Consider the following 15,507-nt stretch of genomic DNA (forward strand, 5'->3'; position numbering starts at 1 on the left):
GGTGGATGGGTGTGTGGGAGGGTGGATGGATGGACAGGTTGGTGGATGGATGGATGGATGGGTGGACGGATGGATGGATGGATGGACGGATGGGTGGATGGATGCTGTAACACATATGGCAATCTCCTGCAAGTTTAAATATCTTTGGAGTATGTTGGATTAAATGCTAAAGTCATGTGACTTCCAGCCGTCCGCAGAGAGGAGGTGGTTGCATAGTTGTACCTAGTTGTACCTGCCCGACTTCCGACAATTCACAGCCATCACCAGTTGAACAATTTACTTCTTGTGGGTTTTTTCTTCATTATTCTGCAACTCTTTTATTTAGTTTTGGTACTATCATCTACATCTCTTCACTGGTGGTTTTTCCACAACATCCTAAAAAAAACCCCCAAAGCTCTGAGATGCCTCTTGCAGCTGAGAGAGTCAGTCGGCGAGAGGCTGAAATTATGGATTAGTTAAAATAAATCCCAAGAGAACAGACTATCTATATGCCTAGAATTCTCTATCTACTCCCAAGTTATGGAGGTAGAGCCCAGTTACATGCCATTGTGTTTCCGTTCCTATGAAGAACAAAAGGTAAGGAAGACATGGGATCATCTTCTTCTTACATGTTTATGTCAGTTTCTTTATACAGGTTGAATCTCTCCAGTCCAGAACTCTCTGGTCTGGCAACATCCATGGTCTGGCATGATGTTAGTAAGCCAGATGTCCACTTAGCATGGGTGTGGCCAAGTTTCCCGTGGTCCCATAGAGTTTGTTTACAGCCCCCAGGCCTGGCTCTCAGTGGTCTGTGCTATTAATTAACTCTAATTTACTCCTCAATGTCCTTTTTAGAACACACTGATCAGTGGGAGTGTTGGTAATGGCAGATATGGAAGTTCCCCGCTAGATCACTGATGGATCTTGTTTTATGGAAAACAAAGTGTGGTCTTGTAGCACCTTAGGGTACGTCTACACAGCAGCGTTATGGCGGAATAACTGACGTTATTCTGAAATAACAGAGAGCGCGTCTACACTGATTGCCGTTATTTTGAAATAATGTTGAGCTGAAGACTTCTTACTCTGTACCCTTCATTTCATGCGGCATCAGGGAAGGAGGAAGAGCGTTCTTCCTTCGACTTCCTGCTATGTAGACAGCACCAAAAACCAAACTGAACTATTTCGATTTCAGCTATGCAATTGATGTAGCTGAAGGTGTGTCGCTTAAGTTTACTTTTGCCCTGCTGTGTAGACGCGCCATTAGGGGCTAACCAAAATATACAGTATCATGAGCTTTCGTGGGCCAAACCCACTTCCTCAGATGAAGTTTCGCTTCTCCCTTTCCCGTCATTAGTGCCGGAGACAAGTGGGAGGGAAGGATTCACATTCTGAACAGAGCAGGCAAGGCGGGGCTAGGGGGGTCAGTGAGAGTTGGGGTATTAGCCTCTCAACACGATCAAGGGGATTCATACCAGGACAGGGCACCTGGGCTAAGGAGTGTGTGGCCTACTGGGCACCTTTTGAGACGCACGGGTGCTGGGCGGTGGCCAAGAACTTGAGCGGCTGTCGCTAGTTAGAGCAGCCGTTGGCGTAGGATGGTTGTGCAGGTAACAGAGATCCCACGCCTGTGGCAGAGCTGTGGTGTTCACAGCGTCATGCAGGTACAGTAGTGGGAAGGCCGGTCACCGACTTGCCCATTACAGATGAACAGGAGATGCGGTCCATGGTGTTGCAGGCAACCTTAATGACCTTGGACTCACCTCCTGGCTGGGGCCTTTGTCAGTAGGCTCAATGGTTATCCAAAGCCATACACCAGTTTGCTATGTATGGATTTGGGCAGGGTGGCTGTATCCCAACAACCTCATGGAGCAGTCGTGTTTGCCTGGCACAGGGATTTTGGGAGCATCGTTCAGGGCAGTCCTTTTTTGGACCAGTGAGCCCATTCCTGTGGCTGGAACTTGGAATTGTGTGATGTCAGTCACTCAATCAGCCAATCCATAAATGGCAATCCCTCGAGTTGAGCATGATCTCAGGCAAGGACTTACATGTGGGTCCCCAAGGGACTGAGGACCCTGATTCTGGAGTCTTAGCTCCATCTGCTAGGAGAAAGTCCTTTTTTATCTTCCGACTTTTTTTCCGCTTTTGTCGCAAGGCGGGTCTCAACGTGGACCATCAACCCTTTGGGCTCAGTTGGGGGCTTGCTCCTTGTAATGTCCATGTCAGTTTTCTTAAGAACACGTATGCTGGCAGCGACAGCCTAGGATACGAAACTTGAAATGGTCAACCACTGATCAGGGAGACTCTATGATCACTGGGGAAGGGTGTGGGTTTGGTTCTATCCCATGGAATTTGGTCCTTGAGGGTTTGCAATGGGGCAAGCCAGTGTTGGCGTGAAAGAAGGAGCAGGTTCTTTGAATAGCTGGCACCAGTAGTAACCCCATCAGCAGTTACTGCCATAGTATTTTTCAAGGTGCACCGCATTACTTGGGAACATGTAAAAGGGTTGAACTACTGCCCTGAACAAGACAGGACCTAAGACAGATCCTTCAGTTTTCCAACAAACAATAAAAATGTTGTGGCTAGATATGCTTTATTTCAAGGTCCAGCAGGAAACCGTGGGGCACCACTCAGACAAGACACATGTAAATAGTGCGGGGGCAGAAGGGGAGAGGAAGAGAATCAAACTCTGGGCTCATAAGAGACTTGATAATTTGAGTATCCAAATGAATCACTGAGATTGGGGATCTCCTTTCAGGATCTGGTGCCAATGGGGTTTGGCCAATAGAAACGGGGACTGGAAGAGATGTTTGGGAGTCTAATTGAGTTGGGGAACATGGGAACCTCCTCCTCCTCCTCCTCTTCATCATCCGTCTCTTCCTCCTCCTTCTCCTCATCCTCTTCATCATCCTGCCCCTCCCCCTCCTCCTCCTCCTCCTCCTCCTCTTCTTCATCATCCGTCTCTTCCTCCTCCTTCTCCTCGTCCTCCTCCTCCCTCACCTCCTCCTCCTCCTCATCATCATCTGTCTCTTCCTCCGCCTTCTCCTCATCCTCTTCATCCTCCTCCTCCTGCTCCTCCTCTTCATCTTCCTCATCATCCTCCTTCTCTTCATCATCATCCGTCTCTTCCTCCTCCCCCTCCTCCTCCTCCTCCTTCTCCTCTTCGTCATCTGTCTCTTCATCCTCTTCATCATCCTCCCTCGCCTCCTCCTTCTCCTCCTCCTCCTCCAGATGTGCTTTTCTGGATGAAAGTCGTAATGGGCTCTGGGTTTTTTTGGTCTAGAAAAGTAGAGAGTCCCCTGCCTGGAGCCCCCTGCTCCCCTCACTCCTGTCCTCAACCCCATCACATACCCAACCTTGCACCCTGCATCTCCTCCCAACTTCCCCACCTCCTGCCCTCACTCCCACACACCCCCCGCCCTGCCCCTCCACCTCCACACCTCCCTGCCATGAGCCCTCCTCCCTCAACTCTCTGCCCTGAGCCCCCCATACCTGCACCCCACCCCACCCTCCGCCCTGAATCCTGCACCCTTGAATCTCTTCACACAAGAGGCAGAGCTTACACCAACCCCACTGAGGCAAACCCTGCATCACCCACCCGAATTTTTGTCCCCTGGCTTGTTCCCTGCACAGCGGGCCAACGCCTTCCTGTCACCACTGGGGGATTGCATTCATGTTGCACGTGCGTGCCTCAGTTTCCTGGGGTGCTGCACCAGTGCCTGGATGGGGATGGGAATGTTGGGGTGATCGCTTCCCCCGTCCTTTGTAACCCGAGCCCGGGTGGGGGGGGGTGGCACGGTGACCCCTTTTGCCTCCTTTTGCCCAGGAAGCAGGACAATAGCCAGGAGGAGCCGGCTGGGAGCAGGAGTGGGGTGTGAATCACCCTCAGTGGACAGGGAGAGGACTCTGATTCTTTCTCCAAGGTGTGTTGTTCCTGTGCAGGCAAGTCTGTCCTACGCTGTGCCCCTGTCAACCAATAAACCTTCTGTTCCACCCATGGGTGCCTTTGTGGGGCTGCCTCTCCCCCTTGATTCCCTACTATAGCAGGAGACCGTCTCCTGCCTCCCCTCTCTAGGGTGGAGGGAGAGGAACACAGGAGCTACGTCTACACTGGCAGCTTCTTGCACAAGAACTGTTTTACACTGGCAGCTTCTTGCACAAGAACTGTTTTGCACAAGAGTTAAATTTTAAATAAATGGAGATGGGCTCTCTCCTAGAACTAAAATGGATGTTGAAAGGTCATCAAGTCCAGTCCCCTGCCTTCACAGCAGGACCAAGTACCATCCCTGACAAATTTTTGCCCCAAATCTCTAAATGGCCTCTACAAGGATTGAGCTCACAACTCTGGATTTAGCAGGCCAATGCTCAAACCACTGAGCTATCCCTCTCCCTTTAGGCAAAGGCTCTTCCACAAGAGCGTGTCCACACGGCCATGTGCTTTTGCACAAGAGCATCCATAGCGGTGCGGACGCTCTCTTGCGCAAGAAATTCATGTTACCTGTCTACACTGTCTTCTTGTGGAACAGCTCTTGCGCAAGAGGGCTTATTCATAAGAACGGCCGTACTGGGTCAGAACAAAGGTCCATCTAGCCCAGTAGCCTGTCTGCTGACAGTGGCCAGCACCAGGTGCCCCGGAGGGGGTGAGCTGAAGACAATGATCAAACAATTTGTCTCCTGCCATCCCTCTCCAGCCTTTGACAAACAGAGGCCAAAGACACCATTTTATCCCCTGGCTAATAGCCTTTTATGGACCTAACCTCCATGAAATTATCTAGCTTCTCTCTAAACTCTGTTATAGTCCTAGCCTTCACAGCCTCCTCTGGCAAGGAATTCCACAGGTTGACTACACACTCTATGAAGAGGGTGAGGGATAGCTCAGTGGTTTGAGCATTGGCCTGCTAAATCAAGGGTTGTGAGTTCAATCCTTGTGGAGGCCACTTAGGATTCAAGGCAAAAATTTGTCATGGATGGTACTTGGTCCTGCAGTGGACTGGACTCAAGGTCTGTTCTAGGAGATAGGCAATCTCTATTAATTTAAGAACTTTCTTTTATTAGTTTTAAACCTGCTACCCATAGTCATGGGGAGAGGAATAACTCTTCTGAAAGAAGCCCTGTTTTCAGATGCTGGACTGTACAAGAACGCGCATGCAGTATAGACACCTGGCAAGTTTTTGCACAAGAACAGCTACAGTGTAGCGGTAGCCAGGGTGTTTTCTTTCCTCCCCACCAGTGTTCCCTGCAAGCTCTGCACAGCTGTTTGCTGAGCCCTGCTCAGAGTTTCAACGCCCCCTCCAAGGCAGGGCACTCAGCTGGCCGGCAGGGGGCGGAGCATCTGGCTAAGCAGCAGCTACAGGGATCTAGCAGCCTGCTGGAAGTGAGCAGCTCCCCGAGCCAGAGCCGGTAAGCAGGGGGAGCAATAAGGAGGAAATAATTGTCTGGTGTGAGGAGGTAGAAGGGGAGAGGAGAGTTTATTGAGTCCCCTGTGTGCTAGGAGACAGAGGGGAGCAGAAAGAGAAACCCAGCACTCCAGCCTCCTGGGCTGGGTAAGGAGAGGTAAGGGGGTGATTGCATGGGTGGGTGCTGGCATTGGGGAGGGGGATTTGTGCTGTTTGTCTTAGGGTGAGGTGGAGGCAGCAGTGTGTGTGTGTGGGGGGGGGGGAGAGTTTGTTTGTGCTGTGTCCTGTAGGCTGTTTGTGCCTGCAAGTGTTAGAAAGAGGAGGTGGGTGGGTGTTGGCACTGGGGTGAGGTGGAGGCAGGGGAAGTTTGTCTGGGGTGTCTGAACCCCCTTGCTGTAGCCCTCTCGGCTTGGTTTGGAGGGCAGGGAGTGGGGAGCAGGCTGCATTGGGGGCAGAGGGAGGCCAGGAGGGTATTTGCATGATTGCATTTCCAATCAGGTTTCCAGCGCTATTAATGGCTTCAGGGAAGAAAGAAGACAATTCTTTGCACAGGTGGGTTTTGGAGAGTTGCAGAAATCTAAAACTCTGAGCTTAAGGATTTTTTTAAATGTGATGTCACTAATTAATACACGGCAGATTGTATTGCCTTAAGGCCAGCTGTTTGCTATGAGTCCAAAGCAGCATTAATTAGATGTGGTCCTTGTTGTTTTGGAGGATGAAATCTTATTTGCAAGCTCTTTGAAACATCTGCAAACCCTGAAGCCAGCACCCAGCCAGCAGACCCTGCACCTGGCACGCCATGAGCCAGCCACCCGCTGCCACCCAGCCCTCCACCTCTTCCCGGGACCAGGCTATTGGCTCTCGGGAGCCTGGCCAGGACCGCAAGAGGCGGGCACCTGCCTGGGCTAGTGCGGACATCGTGGACCTCGTCCACGAACTCTGCACTAGGCACAGGAAAGTGGCCGTCTAGGGCAGGAGAGCTGCCAGCCTGGCCACCCAGGAGCAGGTTTGCATGAAAATCAAGGGGGTCCACTGAGACCCCCGACCCTGAGCCCTGAGCTTAGAACGGCCGTCCTGGGTCAGACCAAAGGTCCATCTAGCCCAGTAGCCTGTCTGCCAACAGCAGCCAACCCTAGGTACCCTGGAGGGGATGGACCAAAGACAGTGACCAAGCCATTTGTCTCGTGCCATCCCTCTCCAGCCTTCCACAAACTTTGGGCAGGGACACCATTTCTACCCCCTGGCTAATACCACTCCATGGACCCAACCTCCATGACTTGATCTAACTTCTCTTTAAACTCTGTTCTAGTTGTAGCCTTCACAGCCTCCTGCAGCAAGGAGTTCCACAGGTTGACTCTTTGCTTTGTGAAAAAGAACTTTCTGTTATTAGTTTGAAGCCTGCTACCCATTCCTTTCCTTTGGTGTCCTCTAGTCCTTCTTTATGGGAACTAATGGAGAACTTTTCTTTATGCACCCTCTCCACACCACTCTTGCTTTTAGAGACCTCTATCATATCCCCCCTCAGTCTCCTCTTTTCTAAGCTGAAAAGTCCCAGTCTCTTTAGCCTCTCTTCATATGGGACCTGTTCCCAACCCCTGATCGTTTTAGTTTCCCTCCCCTCTCCCACCCTCTCTCTTCCCCTCTCCCACCTCCTTTTCCCAGTCTCCCCAAAGGTTAATCTCCCCCACCCCAAGTTTTGTTAAATAAAGAGAGATTCTATTTTTGAACACACGTGTCCTTTATTTTGTACATCAGGAAGGGGGGCTCGGGAGGGGTAAGTGGAAGGAGGTGAGGGAGGAATGGGGTACGTGCCCCGATGGGGAGGACTGGGCTGGCTCTGCTGGCTTCTGGGGGTGGAAGCTCTCCTGCAGCCCCCCGATTGCCCCCTCCCCCCGGATGGCAGCCTGTGGCAAGTGCAGCCGGGCTGATGGCCGAGTGCTGAGTGTGGGCACTCAGGGCACTCCAAGACAGGACTGCTTTGCAAGCGGGGAACCCTGGGAACTGTCTGTCTGGGGTGGGGGTCGGATCCCTTTAAGCACAGCCCTCGGCTAGCCTGAGACAGCAGCTCCACACTCTAAGTCCTAACCTGATGCCCTGCCGGCACTGCTTCCGGCCAGCCTTAACCCCGGTTCAGGGTCCACTCTGTGTGGACATGCTAGTTCGAATTAGCAAAACGCTAATTCAAGCTAGTTTTTAAGTCTAGATGCGTTAGTTCGAATTAGCTTAGTTCGAATTAACTAGTTCGAACTAAGTTAGTTCGAATTAGTGCTGTAGTGTAGACATACCCTCAGTTACCAAAACTCAGGATCCATTTTTCAATGGATTGAATAGCCAGGACTGTGAAATGAATCCACACAGCAGCCCCTGCCGACGTACGCTCATCCTGCTGGAAGGGCAGAACAAGTGGGGTTCTGCAGGGGTCTGTTTTGGGGCCGGTTCTGGTCAATATTTTCATCAACAACTTAGATATTGGCATAGAGAGGACGCTTATTAAGTTTGCAGATGATCCCAAGCTGGGAAGGGTTGCGATTGCTTTAGAGGATGGGTCAGAATTCAAAATGATCTGGAGAAATGGTCAGAGGGAAATAAGAGGAAGTTTAATAAGGACAAATGCAGAGAGCTTCACTTAGGAAAGAACAATCTGTGTCAAACATACAGAATGGGAAGCCACTCTCTGGGAAGGAATCCTGCAGAAAGGAATCTAGGGGTCAGAGTGGACCACAAGCTAAATAGGAGTCAACAGTGGGACATTCTGGCAAAAAAAGCAAACATGACTCTGGGCTGCATTAACAGGTGTGTTGTGAGCAAGACACGAGGAGTCATTCTTCTGTTCTACTCTGCACTGATTAGGCCTCAGTTGGAGGATTGTGTCCAGTTCTGGGCACCACATTTCGAGAAAGATGTGGAGAAATTGGAGAGGGTCCAAAGAAAAGCAACAAGAATGATGAAAGGTCTAGAGAACATGAGCTATGAGGGTAGACTGAAAAAACTGGGTTTGTTTAGTTTGGAAAAGAGAAGACATAATAACGGTTTTACAGAGTGTTACAAAGAGGAGGGAGAAAACTTGTTCTCCTTGGCCTCTGAGGACAGGAGAAGAAGCAATGGGCTTAAACTGCAGCAAGGGAAGTTTAGGGTGGATATTAGGAAAACATCCTACCTGTCGGGGGTTAAACACTGGAATAAGTTGCCCAGGGAGGTTGTGGAATCTCCGTCACTGGAGATACTTAAGAGCAGGTTAGACAGACATCTATCTAGATGGTACTGAATCCTGTAGTGAGTGCAGGGGACTGGACTTGATGACTTCTTGAGGTCCCTTCCAGTTCTAGTGTTCTGTGATTCTATGAGAAGAAATGGCCATATTGAGTCCAACCAATGGTCTATCTAGATCACCAATCCATCTTCCAGAGGTGGCCGGTGTCTGAGGGATGAGAGGAATTGTGCCCAACAGGGATGCCCAGAGGTTGGGAACTGCATCCATGGCTATCTTGGACGTTAGCCATGGGTGGCCTATCCTGTATGAACTTAGTGGGGTGCTTTGCCTGCCTATTTTTATTGAAATATGCTTTTGAACAGGAATACACACAACTCAAATATGCTTTGTGAAATATAGGTCAAGTAGCCGAGAGCCAGTGATCCCCTAAATGTGTACACTGTTTGTGTGCATGCATCATTCTTGTATGGGATGTTAGAAATATGAAGTGCAAACCTGCTTCTTCATCTAAAATTTTCAGTGAGAGCCATTAGTGGTATGAGTCCTGCCCCCTGCTCAAAACAGGACCAACCCAACCCAATCATCCTAGCCAGGGCTTGGTCAAGTCTGGACTTAAAAACCACTAGGGATGGAGATTCCACCACCTCCTTAGGGAACTCACCATCCCAGTGATAATGGTCTGTAAATGGTTTACTTTTTGCCTCTACGCCCAAATTCTGGTTGGTCCTACAAAGACATGTGAGCATGCCACGGTGCTGGAATCCATCCTGGATATGACATGTTTCCATGGGGATGGGACGATGTAAACAAAAGATTCCTGTGCTAGGGAAATTCTATGTAAGGAATGGGAAGCCGTCACTGTCCTTTTCAGCTTGGCTTTTCAAAATGGCCTCCCCACCCCAAGTGAGAGAAAAGTTACCTCTGACTTGAAGGAATTTACCTGCAACATGCAGAGGAGTGAGATATATATTTGTAAAATCTCTTAGGCCGCGTCTTCACTACCAGTGCTCAATCTTCTGGAGTTTGACTTAGCAGGTCTAGTAAAGACCTACTAAATCAAATGCTGGTTGATGCTGGTACTCTTCAATTTGCAGGGAGTCAAGGAAGCCAACGAACGAGAGAGAAGGTGTGTGAGACGCACATAAGGAATTTTAGCAGCAAAGTGCTAGCTGGGAAGCACGTAGCCATTGTGTGTGAGGAATGGTGGTCAGAAACTCTACGGGTATCCCTTACTCTGAGACTAACAGAAGCCTACAGGCTCTTCAACACTATCTGCCCTCTTTTTTTTTTTCTGAGAGAAGAAGCCATAAAAATGGAGTTGAGGGAAAATTCCTTCCCGCTGGAGTGGAGAGGCTGGGGAGCAGGAGAGGTGCAGGAGGAGGTCTGGGGTTCAAGCTCTGGGATGGAGCCAAGTATTGGGTTGCAGGGTATGGGCTCTGCGGCAGAATGTGGGTGCAGGGTGTGTGTTGGGTGTAGGTTCTTGCCTGGGGCAGGGAGCACAGGAAAAGGAGTCTGGGGGGGAGTATAGGGTAAGGATGGGGTGAAGGAGTGGGGGACAGGTTGCCCATCAGGAGGATGCTCTAGGCCCCCTCTTTGACCTGGGAGCAATCGGGTGCGTGTGATTTTTCGAGCGGCTACTTATCACTATGTCCAGTTGGTCAGGGTGGTGAAACAGGCTGGGGATGCTCAGGGACCCCACATCCTTTGCAGCAGGAAGCCACGCTAGCCCATCTGGGCTGCCAGTTGTGGACACAACGGCCCCTGGGACTTTCTAAAACTCCTGGCAGGCCCGGGGACACACTGGGGGAGTGTGCAGGGCAGCAGGCAGAGCCGAAAAGGGTACAGGGGGAGCACATGGGGTGGCAGGCAGGCTGGGCACATGGGGCAGAGGGTGCAGGAACAGCCGTCAAGGCCAGGTCTCTCTCCAGCCCTGGAGCCTGGTCCCAGGTGAGGAGAGTTCCTGGTTACGGGCCCATATGACTCCCCACTGATGATTGGACGCAGGGGTGATGAGGGGCACACAAGAGGTCACGTGCCCCAATCATCATGGCTGCTAGGGCCCAACCAGAAGCCGGTAAGGGGCATGGGGGCAGGGCAGGTTTGATGCCCATACCAGGCATCCAGGCCCCTCTGCACTCCCAGATGGGGCAGCAGAGCAGCTGTGTCCATCTGAACTTTTCTTGAGGACCACAGATTTCCTTGTTCCTGGGGGCACCCGGGCCACAAGGCCTAGGGGTCTCAGCCCCGTCACCAAAGCAGCCACAAATCAATGTGGACTTCTGAAAATTCCTCCCTCCCCGCTGCTGGAGAAAGCTTATTGGCCACTTCCCATTCTCTGAAGGCAAGAGGCCACGGGGAAACGTTCCATTAAAACTCTTTCCACTGGAAAATTCCAATTTGTCAAAATGGAACCTTTTTCTGAGGGAACCGTTTTCGATTTTCATGCAAGTTTTATTGGCCTGGAAGGGAATGGCCGCTCAAAATAGAGAAAGAGACCCTGCCCTCAAAGCGGCCGGTAGTTAGACTGCCGGACAGTCGCGGGGAGACATGAGGGTGGGAGTTTCCTTCGCACTGGTTGGCGCTATCCCACGATGGATAAATAATGAAATACTTAATGCTCCAGAGAGCTGGATGCTCTAGAGTGGTGCGTTGGGCCTTTTGGGAGGGGGGAGGGGTGCGAATGAGAAGAGTCCAAATCTTTGCTCGTCCTGTTTTGGAACTCCTTCAGGGCATGTGTCCTAAATACTCTGCTGTTCTGGGTTGGATGGGCCTTGCTCTTGTGTAAAATTTCAGTAGGCCTCAGTTTCAGCCTGAGGTAGATTAGGCAAGGAAAGTGCTAGTGAGGGGTCACTTTGTGCCACAGATTTCTCCTCAGGGCTGTTTGGATTTCCCTGTTCCTCAGGCTGTAGATAATAGGGTTGAGCAAGGCAGGTAAAACAGTATAAAACAGGGAGAGAAGTTTACCGCTGTCTGGAAATTCCCCAGCCCGGGGTTGTAAATAAAAGACAATGCCGGAACCGTAGAATAAAGCCACAACCATGAGGTGGGAGGAGCACGTGGAAAAGGTTTTCCTCTTGCCCTCAGCAGATGGCATGATGAGGACGGTGGTGAGGATCCGGGTGTAGGAGAACAGGATCAGGGTAAAGGGGACCAATCCAAAGAGCGTGACCACGAGGTAAGTCAAGATTTCGTTCATGGAGGTGTCAGCACAGGCCAGCAAGAGCAGCGGGGCGGAGTCACAGAAGAAATGGTTGATTTCTCTGGAGCCACAGAAGGGTAAGGAGAACACCAAACCGGTCTGCACCACCTGGGCTGGGACGCCGATAGTCCAGGAAGCGGTGGCCAGCAGGACACACACCTTCTTGTTCATAATCATGGGATAACACAAGGGGTTGCATATGGCCACGTAGCGATCGTACGCCATGGTGGCCAGAAAGGAAGACTCCGTGACACCGAAGCAAAGGAAGCAAAACATTTGCACTGCACAGCCAGCCAAGGAGATGTGTTTGTCCCCTGAGATGAGAATCCCCAGCATTTTGGGGACAGTGACCGAGATGTAACCGACCTCTAAGGCTGATAAATTGGACAGGAAAAAGTACATGGAGGTGTGAAGCACAGGATCCACCATTGTCACCAGGATAATGAGGAGGTTTCCCACCACAGCGATCAGATAAATGGTTAGCACTGCCACAAAAAGCAAAAACCGCCTCTCCGGAGAGGTAGAAAATCCCAGGAGAAGGAACTCGGTCACCACAGTTTGGTTCAAACTTATCCCTTCTTCATCGGACATCAACTGCAAGACAGACACAGATATAGAATCATAGAACACTAGAACTGGAAGGGGCCTTGAGGGGTCATCAAGTCCAGTCCCCTGCCCTCATGGAAGGACCAAGCACCATCTAGACCATCCCTGACAGATGTCTGTCCAACCTGCTCTTCAATATCTCCATGGATGGAGATTCCATAACCTCCCTAGGCAATTTTTCTTTCTTTCTTTCTTTCTTTCTTTCTTTCTTTCTTTCTTTCTTTCTTTCTTTTCTTTTCCCATACAATCTATCTATCAACCCCCATACATCCTATCTCTCTCTCTCTCTCGGCATGTCAACAGTAGGAAATTATTTCAAAATAAACTAAATTCAAAATAATAACTCCTGAAATAGCACTATTCCCTGAGGGTATGTCTAGACTATGGTGTTATTTCAAAATAGTTAATTTGAAATATCTTATTTCAAAATAATGCGTCCACGTACAAAATGCATTTTGAAATGACGCTTCCACAATGAGTGGGTGTTGAATTGAAGTGAAGGCTGGTTGGAACCAGTTCCGGCAAGGCATCAGGTCGGAAGTTAAATTTCAAAATAGCAATTTCGAATTTGGCGTTATTCCTCATAGAATGAGGTTGACCAATTTCAAAATAAGCCCTCCGCTATTGCGAATTAATTTTGACATAGCAGTTGACTTGTGTAGATGCTAGGAAAGTTATTTTGAAATAACTTTGCTGTGTAGACGTACCCTGAGGAAAGCGGGAGTACAGATTTCAAAATAACCAGCCCATCATTTCAAAATAACGGGCTTGATAGTATGGACGCTCCGCTTACTTTTTCAAAATAAGGGGAGGCTATTTTGAAACAACTCCTTGGTGTTGACCAGGGCTCAGGTGCCACAGGACTGCTCGTTGTTACTATCACGTTGTTACTATCACGTTATTCGGTGTGGGAACAAGAGACTAGCTTCATGAACCCCATTTCAGAAGCAGGGTCCTAGCTGGAGCCAAACGCTTTGACTACAGGAAAGTCATCAGGAAACAAATGACCCGTTAATACCAACGATCACCGCTCAGGGCTAGCTGCGCCTCTCCTCCCTCTTGCCTTCTCCCTCAGGGCCACCCCTTTGGCACAGATGCCGGGCCTCTTGCTGTCATCTGTCTGGGGTGAGATACTGAATTCTCCCACCCTCCAAAGAGGGTGCAGACCACTGGGTACCAATGATGTTTGCTCCACGATTTTGTCTGCCCTGCAAGGTTTTCCCTTGAGATCCAGGAGGAATGGTGAGTCCATTGACCCCGGAACAGGCTTTTCTCAACGAAGTGTTGGGTAACCACAACAGCAGGAATCAAAGCATAACCCAGAGCAATGGACGGTCTATAAGGTCCCATCTTGCCTCATCTGAGGTGGCCTCAGCATCTCTAGATCCCCCTCTGGAATCCAGACTCGTTCCTCGTTATCTAGACATTCGTCTTGGACAAGCTCAGAGGCTCTGGTTTTCGTTACTTGCCAAGTTGTTTGATTCCGCTTCCCCACCAGAATCTCTCCCTCCACCTTCATACCTAGCTGGGGTTATGACTCGGTTTGGTCAGAAGCAAAGTTCAGAACAACTGAAACTTGAATTATCCTGAATTTTACTTAGGCAGGGGGAGGAATCTCCATCCCTGGAAGTTTTTAAGTCCCGGCTTGTCAAAGTCCTGGTTGGGATGATTGAGTTGGGATTGTTCCTGCTTTGGAAAGGGGGTTGGACTCGATGACTCCTGAGGTCTCTTCCCACCCTAAGAGTCTCTAAGTATTGGTGACTGGTGTTATCTGAAACGATCCCTTCCTGTCTAGTTGTCCACTTACGTGAGAACCCTCTTTGTAACAACATAACCCATACCAAAACAAGCAAGCAAACAAACGGATGGAGAATATTCATAAAATAATGTAAATATCTCCTTTACTCAGTGATATTATAGGATGTAATTTACCACTAACATTTTTGGCAAGTATCATTAATGGGGAATCTTACCTTTACACTTATTTTGTAAATACCTTGAAATATTGGTAGCTTGTATTGAATTGACAACAATAGATTAAGATTTCCTGTAATAAAATACACAGACTTTTCACATTTGTTTAATTTAGGGATTAATGATTATATAGGGGGGAGAGAGAGAGAGAGAGAGAGAGAAAATCATTATTAATCTTAGGAATTTGTCATCTTTTTTCATGGTATTTCTCCATTTTTGTATTGATGGAAAAAAAGGACAGATACCATATTATTCATTCTTTCCATGGCTTTACAATAATGATCAAAACACTGCAGCTTACAATAGCAATATTTTTGGCCCTCACTATCAAAGAGAATATTTAACCATGTTTCCTAGTACTGTATGTCTAGCTTCCCATGTTTCCTACTCACCTTTCCCATGTTATGGAGGTTGATCTATTTCAAGACCACACCAGTCTCTGGAACCTCTGTGAGGTAGGAGACCTTGTAGTTTGTCGACTACAGCTGGTCGAAATTTTTCTTCATGACAGTTGCCCATTGGAAAATGATGACTTAAAAAAAATGAGAATGTACCAGTTGTCAAAATTGTACTGAAACGTGCAATAATATAATATAGAAATGATGAAGTCGGAATAAATTACTTCAAATATAAAAACGAAACACATTGGCCGGTTTGTAATAAAAGGTATTTTAATGAGCCTGTTTCACTGTTTCCAGAATGAGAGAGTTTTTAGAATGTCAGTTTTGTGGGAAATTTCACGGCGAGTTTCTCTTTCATTTCTATATGAATGAAAGTTTCGGGGTGTCAGAATTTCCTACGGAACAGCAATTCTAACTGCTCTCAATTTTACACCGTCAACAAACGGACCCATGCTCCATTTTGAATTAAATGAGGCATGTCATCAGCATGGTGCATTGTCTGTACATTGATCTGGAACCACATTAAAACATTCCCAAGGAATAATAAACATATAATACAGTACATGTGTTTATCCAGTCCTCCAAGCCTGCCCCCTTGGCTCTTCACAGTGAAAGAAAGCCAGCCAGCCAGCGACATCAATCAAGCAATGTTCTTTGCCCAGTTACGTACATTGTGTCCCACTTCATCCATCTAGTGCTGTTATCTCCATCGTGCCTTTCACGTAGCCTTCAATCCATGGCTCT

The 15,507-nt window shown here is 48.9% G+C and overlaps 1 protein-coding gene across 1 annotated transcript; it reads right to left on the reverse strand.

The window, feature by feature from the left end:
* Window positions 1–1,632: 1,632 nt before the first annotated feature.
* LOC149521271 (olfactory receptor 10A2-like) lies at window positions 1,633–14,763 on the reverse strand. Its single transcript, XM_089774426.1, has 4 exons — window positions 14,755–14,763; window positions 11,435–12,376; window positions 2,977–3,255; window positions 1,633–1,746 (listed from the first exon to the last, which is right to left on the reverse strand). The coding sequence occupies exons 1-4, from the start codon at window positions 14,761–14,763 to the stop codon at window positions 1,633–1,635; spliced, it is 1,344 nt and encodes a 447-aa protein (XP_089630552.1).
* Window positions 14,764–15,507: the final 744 nt, after the last annotated feature.

This window comes from Pelodiscus sinensis, chromosome 30 (genome assembly GCF_052426305.1).
Source record: "Pelodiscus sinensis isolate ZL-2025 chromosome 30, ASM5242630v1, whole genome shotgun sequence".
Lineage (NCBI taxonomy): Eukaryota > Metazoa > Chordata > Testudines > Trionychidae > Pelodiscus > Pelodiscus sinensis.